General features: G+C 37.8%; 1 protein-coding gene across 1 annotated transcript in view; it reads left to right on the plus strand.

The window, feature by feature from the left end:
- Positions 1 to 21,289, plus strand: part of cbl (Cbl proto-oncogene, E3 ubiquitin protein ligase) — a 33,171-nt gene that overhangs the window by 3,731 nt on the left and 8,151 nt on the right. Inside the window, exons 2-5 of the mRNA XM_081370096.1 lie at positions 2,352 to 2,599; positions 16,685 to 16,831; positions 16,979 to 17,135; positions 20,905 to 21,026. Of these exons, the coding sequence (XP_081226222.1) occupies positions 2,352 to 2,599; positions 16,685 to 16,831; positions 16,979 to 17,135; positions 20,905 to 21,026 (674 nt within the window). The remainder of the gene's footprint in view (positions 1 to 2,351; positions 2,600 to 16,684; positions 16,832 to 16,978; positions 17,136 to 20,904; positions 21,027 to 21,289) is intronic.

The following is a 21,289-nucleotide window of genomic DNA, read 5'->3' on the forward strand; positions in this document are numbered from 1 at the left end:
CTGTATAGATATTGCTATACAGTTATAATAATAATAATAATAATAAACTTTATTTTATAAAGCGCCTTTAAAAGCAACTTCTCAAAGCGCTGTACACAAAATAAGCAATACAAAGCTCAAATAATAAAAGTAACATCAACAATCAAATGCTAATTAAAAAAAAAAAGTCTTAAGTCTACCTTTAAAAATTTCATAATTCTGAGCTTCCCTAAGATCAGAGAATTCCAAAGGACAGGAGCATATGAAGAAAAAGCCCTGTCTCAGGGCATGTATGAGGAACAACCAACAAGTTGGATTGTGAAGATCGCAGTCTCCGTTGATGGATATAACATGTGAAATACACCACTGTACTAATTCTGTGGTCAGTATGATAAAAAAAAAAAAAAGAATAGTTTTATTCAGCAAGGATGCATTAAATCAATCAAAACTTTGTCGTATTAATAGTATGATCACTGGTGAGCTTATATAATCTATTTTATGACCGCGAACACGTCTCATCTAATCAGAATTTGGAGTTGGAATTACTAGTATGTTTTTAATGTTAGTTTTCACTGTCTTTTCAATTTAGTGTTAAATAATGTATAGCTTGCCCTGATGTCAGGCATATTCATTTGTTATGAATCTTTTATATAAATCAGAAATTTATTAAAAATAGAAAATAATAAAAACTTTATTGTTTTAGAGGTTATGAAACTTATTTTTAAATTGATACATTAGCTATATTTGTAAAGTATTCAATTCACTCGATTATGTAAATTAATTAATATAGGCCTACTAATTTCCCATTTTGACTTACGACAAAAAAAACACCTAAAATGATATACAATACCATGATAAAAAGCTGTGATGGATGATTTTGGTCATTCCGCCCAACCCTAATCTCAAGCATTAGATTTCTGTAGCTGCAAAGTGAACACGGTGTCATTCCCAGTCACCAGCTATAAATGTTGCAGAAATTGAGATGCAGAGTGCTGTAGATTGCAGAACCGTGTCTTTTGTGCAAACACGGTTGTCCCCGTATGTAGTTCACAAAAATTCTTCTCTGGAATGTTCTTGTTGTGTGACCTGACAAGTTTTGTGTGTGTATTTTCAGTTCAGTTAACAGTTTTAAAGCCCTTGTCAGTGTAGTGTTTATTTTTATCTTACACATATTAGGCTATACTGCAAGAGAAAACTTTAGCCCACAGAGGATATGATGAGGTTAAGTTTGCAGTTCTGTTTTCTTGATCGATAGTTAACTTTATGTGCCTTTAGAGAATTGTACTGAATTTTTGTACACAAATATTTTAACAGAGCTTGTTGGCTGCTTTGTTAACAGACAAATATACACAAACATATCCAAACATGTATGTTTTTTCTATAAAGCTGCTTTGAAACCATTTGTGAGTGAAAAGCACTATACATATAAAAGTGAATTGAATTGAATTGAACATGGATATGAGTATATGTGTGTGTGTGTGTGTGTGTGTGTGTAATATTATTGTATAAAACATTTTTTGAGTTTATGAGCAAATAATATTGATTCTGTCTCAATCTTTTGTGTACACTACTGTTCAAGAGTTTGGAAAGAAATTAATACTTTGGTGGTCACACTTTATTTTAAGGTTACATAGTTACATTGTACTTCCTCAAATAAGTATAGAGTAATATTAATTTACTACATGTACTTACTATAGAGTTATGTTAGGGTTTGGTTTAGGGTTAGCTAGTTACTTGTAATTATGCACAATTTACTGTAGTTAGTACACATATAGTAACATGTAACTATTTATTCAGCAAGAATGCATTAACATTTCAACTTTAAAAATGATACAAAAATAAAGCTTTCTTGGGCACCAAATCAGCATATTAGAATGAATTTCAGTGTCACAGGATCATGTGAATATGGGATAAATTACAAGAATAAATTGCATTTTAAAATATACTAAAATAGAAAACCGTTATTTTTAAATTGTAATAATATTTAACAATGTTTTTTAGTTTTTACTGTAGTTTTGACTATCAAATAAATGCCACCTTAGTGAACATACAACAAAGCATGCATACTTCTTTTAAAAGCATTCAAAATATTACCCACCCCAAGCTTTTAAACAGTAGCCTATAATTTGTCTTTGTTTTACGTCTCTTTCCTTGTATTTAGAGTAGCTGTTAAGTATTTTAAATTAATTTCCGTGGGCTGATGTAATAAAAAAAACTGCAGTCATTTCAGGGTGATTTTTCAAAGCCATTTTCATAGCTTATATTGTTGTTTCTAGCATCGTAGCGACACGCCATTTTCATTGGATTCTCAGTTTGCTTCTCAGTGTTTTGAAAAGATGCCATACATGGTCTGATTTTTCTCTGCTCTGCAGGTGGTACGGTTATGCCAGAACCCCAAGCTGGCCTTGAAGAACAGTCCTCCGTACATCCTGGACCTGTTGCCAGACACCTACCAGCATCTCCGCACTATCCTGTCCCGCTATGAAGGCAAGATGGAAACGCTGGGCGACAATGAGTACTTTCGCGTTTTCATGGAGAACTTGACTAAGAAGACCAAACAGACCATAAGCCTGTTCAAAGACGGCAAAGAACGAATGTTTGAGGAGAACTCTCAGCCCAGGTGAGCACAGATGAGTTTCTGTAAACACCATCTTTAATTACAACATTTCAGGTCACCAAATTTCTGCTCTTAGTGGCTTCATAGGCTGCAAATGTTCAAAAAGATGTTCGTTACGGTCTGTAGTGACCAAATAAAGGTTTCAACTTTTTCCATTTGACGAAGGCGTTGGGTTGGGTGTGAAAGCCGACATCAGAGCTCTCAGGCCACCTCAGTGCAGACGTTTCCTGAGCTACTTCATGTTTTTTGGAATGCTCTGCAACTTGGGTTGGTGTGGGAGGCAAAAGCAGAAGCAGTGAAACATGGTTTGTCAGTCCTTGAATCATGTGAAACCGGTTTCTTGAAAAATTTGAGTAGAGGTTACGTTGAGTTAAGCTGAAGCCCAAGTCATATATCAAAGATGCAAATGAAGTCGAGCATGCAAGCGCTCATGGATCAGCCAGTGGACTGAGATCGTATCAGTCCTGTGGTTCTTCTGCTTCTGGAAACTCTTGACTTGGGGGGTGTGTGTGTGCGGACGGACGGATGGACGGACAGATGAGGAATGTGTAATGCAAATAAGACCAGTCACAAGAGGAAGAGCTTAGCTGAGGCCCAGACCTTACAACTAACAGTTTGGTTTTAGAGTTTCCTGATGCAACCTTCGTTAAACCCACATATCATTTGTAATTCATCCTGACTGTCTTGTTTGTAAGTTGCCTAAAAGCACTGAAGACTGTTATTTCTTTCACATAGCACTCATTCTTCCAGCCCATAAATGCCAGTTTATGTCATATACAATAATAAATGCAGTACGATTTTCATACATGAAAATTATGTTTAACGGCCTAGCTGAGCCATTGAACCCAATGTGATGTCATATATTTGGCTTAGAGTTTGATCTAAAATGACATTTTGATCTAAAATGACAAGTCCCAGACATTTTCCCTCAGGAACCGCAACTTGTTTAGTTGATTGTAAACATCTTATTTATGTCCATACTTCATTTCTATCATTCTTATAATCACACTTCCTGTTGTACAGAGACTTCTCATATCAAAGCCCAGTCATCGAAAAATTTTCATATTATTTTACTTCTCTGAAACTAGAAAATAATGAATCTAAACATTTAGAGGTTTGGCACCTTAAGAGCTTTCATACGAAATCGTTTTGCATGACGAGGGCCTCTTTTTGAGCCGCTTTGGTGGCAAATTCTCGAATCTTAGCTAAAGCTTTTTTTGTGTCATTAGACGCTGAAGCTTTACTTAGTGTGGCTGAGGGGGCGAAGTGTGCGTATTGAGTGAGAAGAGTTTAATGATTAACTCTGACACATAAGTCATGCTCTGCACCATGCAGACACTGCTCTTCCTGTTAACGCATTCACTTCCCCTTCCTGTTTCTCCTAAGCCCCCATCAGCATGCACTGCTGAGGCTAGCTAAAATCTGCTACTTATTACACTGACTGTCAGTGACAATTCAAGCTTTATAGGATCCTTTTCAGCACATTTTGGTTGTTAGTAGTACTGAAGACTGTCATAGATCTCCTACATTCAAATTCATGCACTCCATGTCCAAATCAGAAGAACTGATCTTCTCCTCTATTGCTGCCTAGCATTGGCTGCTCTAGAGGTAGAGCAAAATTTTGGCTTCAGTCCCTGGAACCTTGATATTGGCCCTGAATTGATACCTTGAAGCAAATCGACAGTAGACTGGTGAAAATGTGCAGTTGGTTTGCATATCATAAAACCGAAACACATGAAAAATAATAATTGACGCATACTTGAAATCTTGTACTGACAGTTAAGACCTTTAATTCAATCTGAGTCGTAAAATTAGCAAGTAGGCTATCTATTAGTTGTGTATAAAACTTTCACAAATGTTCTTTGCAATGACATAACAATCACAGTCTTGGCATTTTTCCAATTTTGTTTCCAGATAAATTTTCCAAATATTCCTGAAAGTAAACGCATCATAAGCCCTATTCGGACGGGACTAGTTTCACAGGGGGACGTTAGAGAAATATCTGTTTCACAGACGTACTTTGAGATTTTAATCCTGTCCGAATCTGCCATGTCTGTCTTTTTCTCACACGACCTCTGTAAAAATTCCAGAGCAAATTACCTACTGTTTTTCGTCAAACTCGGCGGTCCTCAGAGAAATCTAATCCCGTCCGAATGCGAATGTCTGTGATTACCGGACATTTTTTTTCCAAAACGCTTTTTCTTATGTGTTTTGGTCAACGTGAACTGCCATACAATCTCTCGCTATCGCGCCAGTATTCAAGTTTCTGCTTTTTGCGCACCGATAATGGATGTAAATGTGTTTGGTAGCCTACACTGCGAAGAAAAAATAAAATAAAAAATGAAATCAACAAGAAGAGCCAAATCACGTAAACAGTTAAGACTGGCTACTGCAATATCAGTTTCAGGTAAGATTACTTTCATTTCTGCACTTAATTACATAACGTGTAAATTATATAAGTTAAAACTTTTTATTCCGGTGGGTTTATTATAAGAACCCAGTTCTATAAAATCATGATGATAAATCTGTTTAGTTTTTTTTTTTATACTACAATTTTTATAAAAGGTTTACAAAACACTAAATACGTTAGGACGTTTTACTTTATATTTCAAAGTGTTTAATTTTAAAAGTACTTAATTTCAAATGACCATACGCAATCCACGGATTCTGAACACGTGATCTTCTGCAATGCCCACATGTAAAACAGACACTCCTACCTCGGTAATAAACACAGAGATGTTAGTCCCGTCCGAATCCATACATGAAATCACAGACGTAGGTTGATAAGAATTGTAACTCAAACGTCGTTTGGAAAACTAGTCCCGTCCGAATAGGGCTATAGTTAAGCATGAAAATGACAGCAATTAACTTGTTTTGCTCAAATTGCCGAATATGAATAATGACACAAAGTGATTTTCTTGAAGACATGTATATAATCTAGGACAGCCTCTGCAACATTGGATATGATTGTAATTACTATAATCAATTATTAAAATAAATTATTGATGCATTAAATTGTGCATTGATGCATTTTTGAACCCTTCATTATTTAATTTTGCTTTCATGCGTCACTTTACTCTTGCTTGCCTACCAAACCGAACAGCAGGACAATTTGATCAATCCTGAAATTGCTATTGCACACTTTTCCAGTATTCCTTGCCCGATTGGGTCAGTAAATGTTAAAATGCCCGTCTTGGCGAGTATTTACTCAAACAATCAGTTATGTCTTAACTAAATGTAGCCTAAACGAATGACAAAGAAAATGCATGTGTAAGTGTAACAGTATATTGGATTTGTGCATTAGGTCTTAGTCACAGCAGCCTTAAATACATTTGGCCGTCTGTGACAGTTAATCAAACAACAAAAGATGAAGAGAAAATCACTCAGTGCTCTTGACTGAGCAACCTTTGTAACTTCAATAAAATTAAATGTATGTTAAATTTACAAAAAACTCCTGAACATGCAGATTTCATTGAAATTTCAATAGATTCTATTGTAACTGGACACTAAATTTCGCTGAGCAATAGTAAAGGTTAGCAACCTTTATAGCCTACCTCTTTTTAGGTTTAAGAGGTAGTAGGGGTGGGCGATTTATACCGGTAGATACAGTGTGTTTCACATTCACACGAAACATAGCACGGTTCGGGAGCAACCGAACTCAGACCACCTCCTCCAGGTAGTCTCGGGTTCAGTACCCCAGTGCGCACCCGGGTCCGCATATGACAGCGTTCATGTTGCCGACTTTTAGCTTTCCGAACTAAACTGCCAGTGTGAAAGCACCCAAACTGTTGTACTGATGTTTTATGCGGATGCTATGCTGTCCGTGAGATATTTACAGTGAATAATTTGTGGTTCACTGTATTTTCACACAGTTGACTGTTTCAGCATGCTGTTGAAACTTCTACCACATATTTATATTCCATAGTAGGGTTTCCTTGTGAAGAAATACGTATTGCATAGTGACCTGATATCCATCTCTGTAAAATTGCATGTGCTCTCAATTTAGGTAACCTGGCATTAGTGTGTGTCATACAGCTGTTGTCAATTAAGCCAACTAATTCTGAATAGACTTTCTGACAGATGTTGCATCCTGAATTATTGTAGTTGTATTATCTTATTGTGATTATGCGTCCATACTCTATTGTTCTGATCGCTAAATTTGGACCATGCTTGACTTGGTACTCATGTTTCCCTCTCTGGTTTATTTGGTTATCTTTTCATCTTATCTGCATGTTGTAGGTCTGCATGAAAGGGCCAATTTTAGCAACAGGGAAATGAACAGCAGATATATGAAGTCAGATGCATGTGTGTCTGCCAGTTTTATTACGGTAAGGCATTATAAAGTTGTGTGGTGTAACAGAAATTTGTCAGCTTGGTGGAATTTTACTGCGTCCAATTTCCATCTTGTTGTAGTCACAGCTCTGTCATAAGATGAGTTAAGTCTTAACATCCTTTTACATGCGCATTCATTCTTTCTGTGAGTTGTTATGAACTTAAGTATAAATTAGATGTTTCCTCTGTACTGGTCCACATTTCAGACTACATAGATGTAGTCAGCAGGGAGAGGACAGCCCATTCATGGAAGAAAATGAACGTTTACTGCAATAACTACAGTTTCCTAGTTTTGTTTTTGTTTTGTTTGTTATGCCATGTTTTGTTGTTGTTTTATTTGTGAACATTTTTGCCTGTATATAAATGCTAAAAGTTGACTTCAGTGTATTCAAGAAATTCAGCATCAAGATTGTAAACGATCGAAACGCATCATGTCTGCAAAAATTTTTTACAGTCAAATAAGTTAGTAAAAAATCCTTTTCTCAGTTTTTCATATTTTGCATGCCACAAAATACTGTTTTGACTCAAATTTGGCAAAATCCCAGCTGATGGCCATCAATTCAGTCTTATATAGGCTATAGTTGTCACATTAAACAGCACATTCAGATGTGCGATTCAACTGGCATCTCTTATCTCCTATTTTGTCGCTTGCATCCACTGTAATGATTTTAGAGGCTTGTTTTTTCACAAGCCTAAAAGGCAAAAAAAAATTCACGACAAAACTTTTAGCCAATGATCTGTTAACCCATGTTTTGAGGTTTAGGACTATTAATTTAAAAAATCAAACAAGCAACACTATCAAATGATGGTCCAACAAGCAGTTTTGTAGAAGCAGATATGTTTGATAGTAAAAGTCCTTGGGCAAAGCCTTATTCTTTATATTTAAACTTATACTTAAAGTCTTTATATTTCATGCAGAAAGTACAGTGCCAGGCTCACATCTGTGGGGTGTTAATTGGGCTTTATTTGTATTACAGTTTTTCTCAATTGCTAACACACTATTCATGAAACAATTCACTATTTTCTCAAAACTATAAACAGTCTTGTAACTACTCCTTCTTGCACGTCAAACTCAAATATTTCAGTCAAAAACATCATAAAACAAAAAACAAAATCAAACTTTGACCTCAGATGACACACAAACCCAATTCTTCACTGCCAGAGAACACCAGTGCAATTAGTTCAAAACTCTTACAACCCTACGCACACCTTGATAATAGAGAACTTAATTAGAACAAAAACGTGGTGTAACAGTGTATTAATGAAAATATATGAGTACATATTTGCATATGCTTAAAATCTAAAAAGAAATGGAATTTTGAAGGAAATTCTAGGTCTAATTCTAGTTGGGAAATCATTTTCAACTATTCGTAAATAATATTTCCTTGGTTACCTGACAAAAGACAACCCCCTTAGGCAATCCCCCCTTAGGTTGCCTCACGGTTCTTCAAAAACATGGTACATGTAAGTAGTACTTGGCCACAAATCAGTTTGGCAGTTATAAGTTTGAGGAGAACATGTGCTACAGTGAAAGTTATCTTATCTAAAGTAGTGTACTATGTACTGTAATTATACTCTGTGTACGCAGTGTAAAAAAAAAAAAAAAAAAACTATTTTAGATCAGTGGCATTCAAATGATGGACCGCCTTCCGGTTCTGGACTCCCGCTTGGTTTTATCGGGACCATTTCTACAGTTTAAAGTGAGCAGCTCATCAGAACAACCGATCGGTTCACACCACAAGTGCTCAGGGTCATTTATGGTAACGATCTTTTAGTGCTACATCCTTTATTTTTATCTAGAGCAAAACGCACCTCATTCAAGTCCTTTCTGCTTCGTGCTCGTTGCTTCTCTCTCTCTCTCTCTCTCTCTCTCTCTCTCTCTCTCTCTCTCTCGAGATGTAAAGCGCAACATTAAGGGCTGCAGATGTCGCGGTTGTTTTAACAATATAGCAGATACACTGTGAGATGGAAAAATAGTTTTTTTTTTTCTTTTCTAAAACACTGCAGAAAACGAGAATACAGCAAATACAATTATTTATATCTCAGACATTTAACTAAACCAGGTTTGTGGTAAGTTAACCCTTGGTGCCTTTAGATGTTTTTTTTGTTTTCTTCTTCTCCCCATTTAGCATTACTATTAGGCATATTATAAAGCGATGTTATAATTTGGAAAATGATTTAGAGATAGCGAAGGAAGACAAATTTTTTTTTAAATTACTAATTAACTTTGTTTTGTGTTCATAATTAGAGATTTGATTATAGATTATGTATGTTGTTTGTTTTTAGTAGTTTATTACTTTGAGCAAAATATAAAAATGGTTCATTCTTTTCTTAAGAGGTAAACCCTGCACCCCCAGTATGTATTATTTTTTTTATATATGTCTAAATAAAAAATAAAAAAATAAAAAAAAGAGTTCACATTATTAGTTAATTATATTCTACACTATATTCTATGAATGCGAACATGGTTAAACTTAGGGTAAATAATTCAGGTTTTTTTTTTGTGTGAGGTTTTTCAGAAAACAGAGAAAATTGCAATGTGTGTAAAAACGGATTAAATAGTTTTAAGAAGTGTGTCATAGTATTGAGAACTGAATTAATGGTTTGGGAAATTGGGCCAAATAAATCTGTTACAGTATGTTAGCAATTGAGAAAAACTCTTATCGTTCATTGTTTAGCGAGTTATATTGTTCTCGAGATTGCAGGAACCAAGTTACCCTGAAATTAATGGAGCTGAGCAACCAATGATTCGGTTTTGTGTATAAATCGGTAAACGTGTCTGAACTTCCATCAAAAGGATTGTTTTGTCAGTTTTTCATGAGTTTGTTCACACAGGGAGCGCTTCGGATGGAAACACTGTTAACACGTCCGAGGATTGTATTGCAGCTCGAGTTACTACGTCCTGCATCTCGCTCCGCATAGAGCCAAGCCGAGCCCAGCTAAGCACGGTCGAGAGACACACTCAAGCAGTGGGACGTTGTATTTATTTATGGCCTACTGAGCACTAACAGATAATGCAGCTCTCATACTCTTGCTATATTACTCTCCACTTATATTATACACTCCAGACTAAGCACACAACAGACATGCTTTCCCATCTCTTTTGCTTTCAAAGTCACAGTTCTCCTGTTTCCCAGTCAAGGGTTATGTTGAGCTGGCATTCAGTCTGTTCTTTAGTTCTTCCTCTGAAACACTGCTCTTTAAAGTGATAGTTCGCCTGAAAATGACAGTTGTGTTATTCATTCTCACCTTCATATCATTCCAAACCAGTCTGACCCCCAACAGAGACATTCTTCAAAATATATAGCATGAAAAAAACGTATCACACGTTTTTACAAAAAGATTAAGCAGCACAACTATTAATATGAAATGTTTCTTGAGCATCAAGCATCAGCATATTAGGATGATTTCTGAGTAATGTAATGGAGTAATGTTGCTGAAAATTCTGCTCTGCTGTGACAGGAATAAATTCCCTTTTTAAAATATATTCAAGTAGAAAAGTTATTTTAAAGCAGCAGTCCGTAACTTTTTGTGTTCAAAATCAAAAGAGAGTACATCATGAATCCATTTACCAAACTGTGTTTTTGTCTTATCCTGAATCACTACGGTACACCTATAATAAGTGTTTATATTCAGACTATTTTAGACTGGTTCGGGTCGGTACCGTTGTGGAGTAGCCCAGTACCTGCGTGACTCGTCATAGACATAAACGCAGAGAAGTAGCTCTGGCTACAATGTTCTTCCATAAGACACATGCGGTTCTGTTTATTAATCGCTAGAGCACCAAAAGTTACGGACTACAGCTTTAAATTATATTTCACAATATTACTGTTTTCAGATCCCAAACTTCTTTTGTAGTGTATTTAAAATGAACATAAAACATTATTTACATAAATTAATATTATTAACATAAAATAGGCTAAATAGCAAAATCGAAAAAAATTGGTTTTGAAACGTCTCTACATATTTACTCTGGTTTTGTTTTGGGAATGATGACATGTCACACAACCTGTCCATGTTGGCTTCTGCTTCATTTGATTAGCTTCTACCAAGTGACAGATGAGGCCTTTTTAAGCCTATTTATTTTGCTATCTCAGCTATGCGTGATTAGATGATTACTGGTTAGTTAGTTTATTTGCATTTTCAGAACAGACCACACTTCAGAGGACAACTTCTCTATAAATCACCTGACACAGTGGATAAGAATAGATGGTGTCAGATCGTTAAACAAAATTTGTTTGTGTGAGTGCATTGAATCTCACTGGGCACCTTGTTCGTGTATTTTATGTAAAGGGGTGTGTGTGTGTGTGTGTGTGTGTGTGTGTGTGTGTGTGTGTGTGTGTTTGCTTGAGTGTATGACTGCTGTCACCACCACTTCCTGACAGAGATCCGGTGTGAAGCCAGTTCTGGACAGTTAAATTTGTCTGGGGTGGCTGCGTTGACAAGACAACACAGAATCCATGATCTGTTCAAGTATTCTCATGAACACATTGTTTAGACACAGTTTCCAGTTGCACAAGTCTGATATTTGAGGAAATGCTAAATGTTTTAGGGAAGTTGGCTGTTGAAATGTGCATTAGTTGAGCAATTGAAATCATGTTATTTAGTGCATACTGGCTCTGGTGTTTTTGTGTGTGTGGACAAATGAAGGCAGGCGCTAAAGAGAGACTGTAGGTGTGACTTCTGAACTGTAGACTCTTTGATAATCAGCCGTGGGCATGAGCGGACCGCTCTCGCTTTCTCCAGTTGGCTTGGCTGTTTTATCACGGAAAACAGGAAACAGGAAGGGAGCAGCCAGCTGCAGGTCAAAGGTCAGGCCAAAAGAGGAGGAAAGCTGACAAAAGCACAGTATCTAGGCAGGGCTTGGCCTACAGCAACAGCAAGGAGAGGCCGGCCAACCGAGAGATTGGGGAGGAGGAGCAGGCAGTCATGAAACAGCAATAATGAAGCACTCTGTCCGGCACTATGCCTGTGCCTATATTGAGAATTACGTTTTTTTTTTGTTTTAAAATAGAGATCACGATTCTCCTACGATTCTGAACTGACAGCAAAACAAAATAACATGTAATTTTACTACGGATTCTGACAAAATGTTAATTGTTCCAGTCTATTTAAAACATTTAATTAATAAAAAAAAAATATCTAGGCTATTTAAATGAATGATTCGATGACTCCCTCATAAAGACTTCACTCCTTTCATTACTGGATGATTCAGCGGTTTTAAACGAATCACTTGAATTAATGATTTAATGATGCATTTATGACGCATACATTTAAGTCACTGTTGTCGCCACCTACTGGTGTAATGATGTAATTGATACAGTCGTTAATATGCGTCAAGTTGTGTGCAAAAGATCGCTACTATAGACATCAGTGTTTATATCCGAACTGTAAACTTTTATACCAGTACTTCTGTGATAATCTGAATTATTGCAACACAAATATTGGTATGTATTGGTCTCATCTTTCTAAAATGAATTAGCCTGGTCAAATACATCATTAGGCATTAGAAATGTCATTCATTGTGATTGTTTGGGTGCATTTTATTTATTGTTCTGAAGAGTGATGCCTCTGACTGAGAGCTGCTAACAAACGCAGTCCTCAGTACGACAGCTTTAGTGAGTGATTGAGTGGGTCCTGCTGCATGAGCTTTGTCTTTCTGTGCATCTGTGCCCTAGTTAGTTTGAATCTCCTAACGAAAGCCTCTCCTCTCCCTCATGGTCTCAAAGATGAACGTTCGCAAACATTTTGGTTGAAAGTGCCGGTCTTTATAACACCAAAGGCCTGCAGCCTCACCACACGAATGCCATTGCTTTACTTCTCTTATATGTCCTCGTGGAGTGAGTAAGCATGGTACAGCTGGCTTAACCAGAAGGAACATTGGCACTCTTTTGCCACAAACAACAACTGTTCCCAGAGCCATAGATAAAGGAGTATGTAAACCCAGGCGTGAGGACAGTGGGATTTCAAAATGTTGGATAGCATGTACTTCTTTGGTAACTCTTTATTTTAAGTTGGCGTAGTTTACTACACAGGCCAATGTTTTTGCAGGCATGTGTGTTCAAATTAAAGTTTTAAATAGAGCTAGACCTGCTGCACATACAACATTTCTTACGGTACTACTGTATTGATAGCCTGGAAATCCAGACCCAAATCTGAAAGATTAAGAAAGATTTCCGACTAATGGAAACCGTCCAGCTCGAGGGGCGGCACCAAGCATGCGTTTGAAAATCTCACTGCACACAATTAGATTACACTACGACTAGGGCTGGGCGATATGGCAAAAAAAAAAAAAATCACGATAATTTTTTTTATATCAGTCGATATCGATAATTATCGCGATAAGTCAAATCTTTATTTCTTTCAAGTTTAAAGGCAGATTTTTGCTCCTAAGTGAAAGTTGTAGAAACCAGAGCGTTAATTGTGGTTTTAAACTACTCTTTATTGTCAGAACATATCAGGACAAACACTTGCCAAACTGGTGAACATTTCACAAATCTGAGGTAGAACATTCAAACATTTGTCATTTTTCCTTAACAAAATAAATATCTTTATAGGACCATTAATTTCTTAGTTTCTGCATGTGCTAATTTTTATTTGGTAAAATTTAATATTCTGACTGTTTGAGTTTTATTAAACTTAACCATTGGTCATCCAGTATCATGCATTTAGATCATGATAACCTCACTATCATGGCAAAATGTAACTTTGTGGTTTCTATTGTATTTGTATGAAAAACAGTAGCCTAAATACATTATTAAATACTGTAATTATATTCCATCAGTCCTTTAATACATCGTCTACATTAATAATAATACAATTCAATATGTATATCCCACATTTCATGGTGCAGTTAATATTTCTAGGCTAACGTTACAGTAAATCCATGGTAAATGATGGTAATTTGTAGCCGGAAAAGCCTTCTGCGCACAGTGTTTCTCATGTTTGTCAGCTAGGGCTGTATTCTCCTAGTCGATTATTTGGTCGATACGTTCTGGCTCGACCAAAATTCTGATTGGTCGATTTTTTGCCGCGTTCATTTCATTAGTTTTGTCGCGTTCATTTACCTGTAATCAGTTTTGCCGCGTTCATTTCATCAGTTTTGCCGCGTTCATTTCATCAGGTGGAAAGCACTAATTGCTAATGGGGGTGTTTTCAGAGCACCCCTGTTTCACAGGTAACAGTCTGTCTTCAGAACACCCCCCTTGTTTTCACTTCTTTTGGATTAGCCCAACTCACCGGAGAAGACGAGATGGTCCTCACTGCAGAGCATAAAATCCGGGGGGAGGAGTCGGATAAAATCCAACTCCTCCCACCTTACATACCTAAACCTACCAATCTCCACCCCCTGATCCCTAAACCCACCCCTAAACCTACCCATCTCCACCCCTAAACCTACCAATCTCCACCCCTTATATAAGATCCGACTCCTCACCTCAGATCTTGTGTACTGCATTGAGGTGCTACTGGAGAAGACGGACAGATTGAAGAAAGTAGGCTACTAGAAGGTTTGCTGAATATTACTTGATCTGGTTTGTTTAATAAATATTATTTTTTTTATTAAAGTGGACGTGCCTTTTGTGTTTAAGAGTAAAAGCTTTAAGTTAATAGTCTATTCGTGTCTCAGCCGCGAAGCTGAGCTCCTATGTTCAGCCCTTAGACTTTAGAAATTGGTTCAGCCTCACTCTGTGCGAGCTGCACAGAGCGGCTGAAATTATAGTGTCTGTCAGTTGTTATAATACAGAAACAATTGTCTAAATTATGTTACATATTCCTCAAAAGTTCTTGTCATGATATCACTAGTTGACAACATAGTACTATTTTCGGAAATCATAGGCTATGATATTGCGCAGGTGCACGTGATGCAACGCTGTCAGAGCCGACAGACTCGTGTGTCAGACTCATTTCAGTGCAAATTAATTACGTCAAAAACGATTTAATACTGCAAATAGCCTACTAGTTTCTTATGTTTATTTATAATTCAATAGGCAGACAACAAGGCTACCAAGTACTGCGCACAGTGCGCAGCTAATTAACTTAACGTTTTTTTTTCTAACGTCATTTTTAGTCGATTTTTAGTCGAAAACTTCAGGACTTCAGTCGACCAAGATTTTCTTTGGTTGAGTACAGCCCTATTGTCAGCGCTGTTTCATCTTCCTTTTAAACTGGTTTAAATCACTGAGACATTGCGTTCTTCGCTGAGTTCAAGCGCTTCTCACTGGATTTCGTGACCGAGACCGATCAGATTAAACGCATCTCCTCTAGTGAGCTCGCGCTGCCATTTGGACTTTGAGCCGAGCGGATAAATGGTCCGTGTGGCGCGCGGTTCAAATGAGTTTCGTTCCGCTTTTGGCGCATAAACATTTATCGAACTCTTGATATCGTTTTATATCGCTATAATTATCGTTATCGTTTTATCGCCCAGCCCTAACTACGACCAATTACAACAATATGGTCCCATACGCTTAGCTACCAGCGGAGCTAACTGGAAGATTAGACTCTTGCCATATCCGGTCAGCAAAACAGCAAAGGAAGGATTCGAGCGCCGTCTTCTGTTCCTCTTTTAGATAAAAAGCCAAGTCTAACTTGTTGATTGTAGCGGCCAAAGTCGTTTCAAACAACAGGTGTTCATCCATAGCCATCTTGCAATGTTTACTAATGACTTCCTCTTTCGTCTTCTGTTTAGTTCGCCTCTGGCCCGCCTATATCAGATAACCCGATGTGATTGGTGCAGCATGGATACAAGGGCATAGTTAATGAGCATCGACGCTAAAGTAAACTCGCTGAGCAAATTCAATTTGTGCTCTCGCGAGAACTCTGGATTTCCAGGGTACTGTATTGATGATATTACCGTTTCAAAAAATACAATGGCATCGGCAGTATTTTGAAGTTTTAGTATTGCGATACTACCGTTGTACCAGTATACCGTGCAGCCCTTCTCAGTAGTAAGTGAATGTACGTCACCTTAAAATAAAGTGTAACCACTTGTTTTAGTTTACTGTGTAGCAAAAATGCATGCATAGGCTATTTGTATGCATAATTGATTTATTTGTTTTATTTTTATTAATAATAATGGTTATCAAAAAAGCATTGCTTACACGCACCTATTTTTCTTTTTTGCTTACTGTCATTTCTTGACACTCCATTTTTGCAGTTTTTGTAACACCCCTTTTTTCTCTCTCAGTCTTGCTCTCTTTTTTCTCATAGTCCAAGTAAAGATTGAGTTTTTGGAGGCAGCTGCGGCACTGCCACACTCAGACTCTCTCTTGTGCATGTCAATTCCCTAGGCTGGAGAGCTTGTACAATCCCCCACTGTGCTGCCCTGTAAATCATGGCTTTCTTTCCACTTCCTCCCCCTGCCGTGTAGTGCGACCCTCCCTGCTCTCGCATGCCTGTCTTGGGCTTATGTGCCCAGAGTCGGTGGAATCAGAAAAATGCAGCAGGCATTCAGAGCGTCCACCTCAGTCCCTGATACTCCCTCACTATGCCTGCTGGTCACAGAAATACCCAATCACCAGGCCAGACTCCAGAATCTGCTGACGTTTACATGTTTCTGTGCTAATTTGGGGAAAATGACCTCTATTATTGCTTTTGATAAGATCCAGTTATTTCCTGTTAAGATTTGCCAAGTTTGATCAAATATCGTGACATAATTAATCATTATGAAATTACTACGAAATTTGAAATTATGAAAAAAAAAAAATTGGATTATCAAACTTCTCAGTGAAAGTAACTGTTCTCTTTCCTCTTTTTCAGACGGAACCTGACGAAATTGTCGCTGATATTCAGTCATATGCTCGCGGAGCTCAAAGCCATCTTTCCCAACGGCCTGTTTCAAGGGGATAACTTCAGAATCACCAAAGCGGATGCCGCAGAGTTCTGGAGAAAATCCTTCGGGGACAAGTGAGAAGCTTAGTGTGCTCTTTGTTCTCGTAACATATTAACAAGCCATGTTCCATGAAAAAACAAAGGAAGATGGACTTGGAAATTTTTTAGGAAAGCAAAACAGTCTGATTCTGGTAACATAACCTAAATTTCTTTGAATTTCAGGACCATCGTGCCTTGGAAAGTGTTCCGGCAGGCCCTGCATGAGTTTCACCCCATCAGCTCGGGCCTGGAGGCCATGGCACTTAAATCTACCATTGACCTCACCTGCAACGACTACATCTCCGTCTTTGAGTTTGACATCTTCACCAGACTTTTCCAGGTGCGCCGTTCAATCACTTCATCACTTCCTCCAAGCACAAACTAGCTCCATTGTCCCTGAGCTCTGTGTAGAGGAAGGTCTGACAATGACTATTGTTGTGGCCGTGTGCTGTGGGTATGGAGGCGCTGTTTGAGTGTGCGTGTCATGAAGCTTCAGTTCTCATGGCTGAAAGCCAGCCTGAATGGAGGCCTCTTATCGCCTTTTGTAGCTCAAACAGGCTTGTCTGCACTCATCCGAGCACACAATTTCCTGAGAGTAGGGGCGAAAGACAATTTGAACTTGCTTCAGCTTTAGAAGAGAGATCTGTTTGACCTATTTTAATGACAACTTCTGCTAACCTCTGTGGGGGTTTTTGCTCTAATTATATACCCAATGAGAACAATAATGCAGAACAGAGATGTTTGAGGTTTTTCTGTTCTTTTACTTGATTTGATACTTTTTATACTGGCACCACATAATTAGTGGTGCTTGCTTGGGCAAAATCACAATTACTATTTCTCATACTTGGGGTTGGGGTTTGTTCAAATATTTAACTATATGGGTTGACAGATGATATGCAAGATTGACATCTATGTATAAACTACCATTCAAAAGTCTGGGGTCTGTAAGATTTTTAAAATGTTCTACTAATCATTTGTTTGATGAGTGAAATACAGTAAAAACAGCAATATTGCTGTTTTCAATTTAAATATGTATTTAAAATGTGATTTATTCCTGCGATGGAAATGCTGCATTTTCAGCAGCCATTAGTCTTCAGTGTCACATGATTCTTTAGAAATCATTCTAATATGCATTCAAAAAAAAAAAAAAAAGTCTCATTATCAATGTTAAAAACAGGGGTTTTTCAGCATTCTAAGAACAGCCTTTATTTGAAATCTTTCATAACAAAAAATTGATCAAAGGTGAAATTTGTAAATTAATGCATCTTTGCTAAATAAAAGGATTCATTAAATTTTTTTTTTTAAATCTTACTGACCCCAAACTATGAATGTTAGTGTAACGAAACAAATGCATTGCAATGTCCTGGCACCATCCGTAGCATCTTGATGACGAATTTTGCCTTTGTCTTCACATTGTCTTCAGAAAATGTAAAAATCTAGTCATGTTGATTTTTTCCATGGAACAGTGGACTATTGTGATTTATAATAGGAATCTATAATATAGCAGCTGTTGAATGCATCATCTGACGGCTGCTTGGCAGCACAGTGCTGTCTGTGTAATGAGCTCATTATTCAGAGTGCTCCAGCACAGACATCACAGCAGTCCAGGGCTTTCTCATCCTCTCGCTCCTCAACAGGCCATAATCACATCTATCCTTTAATTAGCTTCCCTTACTTCACTTCAGAGCTAATTTGAGGAAAAAGGGGGGTCAAGATCATTTTTATGGCTGATGCAGCCATAATCGAATATGGCCTTTTTGAAACATTCAATAACCGAGCTAACATTGACAGCACATCATAATTCAAGTCGGTATGTTGGTCTGTTAGAGAGCTTAAAACGGCTGTGGCATGGCTGGTCCTGTGCCCGTTTCGGTTGCAGCGTACAGCGCTTGTGCTGCACCGTACCTCTGCTTCATTCAACCAGCCCGGCAGCCAGAAATAGACTGGCTGTTTACAGAGAGCCCGCAAAGCTCTTTGACGAAGCTCCACGTTGCAAGGTCGCGCTTCTCATCAGCATCTGAATGAACCCACCCTGCTGGACAGCCAGTCACAGGCTTTTTTATTCCTTCAATTCAACAGCCTTTTGACTCGGAGGCCCTGTTTACACCTGGTATTAAGATGCGTTTTGGATGGACGACGCTAAATACAGGTTTAAACGGGGTCTAAAACGTCTTGAGCTTGTCCACTTTCGACTACTTTCAGAGGTAGTTGAAAATGCATTCAACCGGATTGCTTTCGTAGTGTAAATGCTCATGTGGTCGAATGTGTTCGAACAGCCGCAAAAGACCGCCTAATCTCCGCCTACTGACCTAGCGCGTAAACATTATGGGAAGCACGCTAGCCAGACGAGATTTTAACTATGTCGGCTGGAGACCCAAGTTTGGTTTGAAGATGAAAAACTTACCAAGCACTTGCGGCTGTCAGAACAGAAACGAAAGCTGATGCTCTTCGTATGTTTTTCCGTCGTCTCCGGGCTTCATATGTAAATTGCGTGAGCTTAATTTGTCCATTATATCGAAAGATCTGAAAAAACACATACATTTACTGGCCCATAGACCCTCCCCTCAAAGAAATCAGGACAGAAGTGGTTGAAAGTGGACAAAAGAGGCAATTTGAAACACCCGACGTAAACTGTATTCATCTACCTTTTCTACTTGTGATCCGATCGACCGAAACCCATCTTAATACCAGGTGTAAACAGGGCCTGAGTGGACCTTTGTGAGACGGATACCTCAGTATGAAAACCGGTTTTGTTTAATGTGTTTGCTCAGCGTACACAAGCATGATTAGGCATCTCGGGTTATGGTAGTAAATACTGAAGATCTTTAATAATGATAATATGTAATCTGAGAGGGGAAAAGTTGTCAGTCCCTACGTGGATTGGTTGATCCATTTTTGCTCTGCAACTACTTGTTTGACATAAGTGTCTGAGGTTGTTTCAGGTGATGCACAAAGCGTTTTGAAAATGTGTGAATGAATGCAGCCAGCTCTGAGGTGTCCGAGACCACTTTTCCACCGAGACCGTGATGATACATAAGTCATTACATAACTGTTCTCAACAAACAAACATGGTGGATCATGGTCTTTTAGTCTTACTGTTCATTTTTAGCTTTAGCATATTTACAGCATATTTTAAATCCATCGTAGTTATGATATTTGTAGATCATTTTATTCCAAACAGTCAGTAAAAATAAAATGGCTGCAGCTCAACCGAAACCAAAATGGTGTATCCGTCGACTGAATGCATACTGCAACACACACTTCAAGTGTAGACGACAGTCCGTCTGTGTCCCAAACTTTCAATTAGAGCTCTGTGATTCTTAGTCGAGCTGATAAAATTACTTTAAAAGAGAAAATAAACTTTTTTTATAGATCGAAAAATGAGTTTTTGCTTGACATCTTTAGACATAGAAATTTGCATACGTAAGCCGTGGGCAAGCTGTCGATCAGTTTCAGCGCACTCAATTTAAAAAGAAAAAGGGAACATGTCTATATTCTATGAAGTGTTTGTCAGTCAGAGGAAGTACCAGTTTTGATGCCATGAACGTGAATGAAGTCCTTTAAAATTGGCTTCTGAGAAATAATACTGTCTCACTGAACTAAAGTATTGTCATCTCCTCCCTTGATGGAATATAGTGACAATTTGTCTCTATTGATAAACTGTGACTGATTGCAACAGTCCTGTGGTTTTAGATGAACTTATGCAAAGGAAGGAAGACTGATGTGTGTTTTAAATTTGTCAGTATGTGTCACTGCACATTTTTATCTCAGTGTTGAGGTGTGGCTTCACATCGGCATCTAATTGGACTGATATTAAGTGATGTTTAGATTCTGCGATCTGAGTTCATTTAGTTTTCTGGTGTCAATTGCATACATAGTGACTCACCACACCATCCCCAAAATGCTCTGTCTCTCTATGACTCAGACTTCTAGTCATCTCTTAAATGGATATTAGAGGTCATCTAAACAGACTAGACTATAAGAAGTATATAAAATATAAGAGTATATTTGCTGTCAGTTATTTACATGCCACTTAATTCACAGTGTGAAAAAAAAAAAAACCTAACTGTGTATCTTCTCTTTTTTTTTCTTCTTTTTTTTTTATGTAGCCATGGTCGTCACTGCTAAGAAACTGGAACAGCCTGGCAGTGACTCATCCGGGGTACATGGCCTTTCTTACCTATGATGAAGTTAAAGCTCGTCTGCAAAAATTCATCCACAAGCCCGGCAGGTAATGCACATACCGTCCGCACCCCTCATCCATGAACACGTCACTGTTAAAGGGGTAGTTCACGCAAAAAAAAAAATCGATTTAGTCATTTCGATAATGACTCCTGTCGTTCCAAACCAGTATTACCTTTTTCTTCAAAACGACTCAAAAAGATGATTATTTTATGATCTTTTTTCTCATTGTTTTTTATTTTTTATATATATTTGCCCACAATATCAAGCAGTATCACATGGCAAAACAACGTTTTTAATTCTTAAGTTTAC

The sequence above is a fragment of the Scardinius erythrophthalmus genome (assembly GCF_964197995.2).
Source record: "Scardinius erythrophthalmus genome assembly, chromosome: 7".
In the NCBI taxonomy this organism is placed as follows: Eukaryota; Metazoa; Chordata; class Actinopteri; order Cypriniformes; family Leuciscidae; genus Scardinius; species Scardinius erythrophthalmus.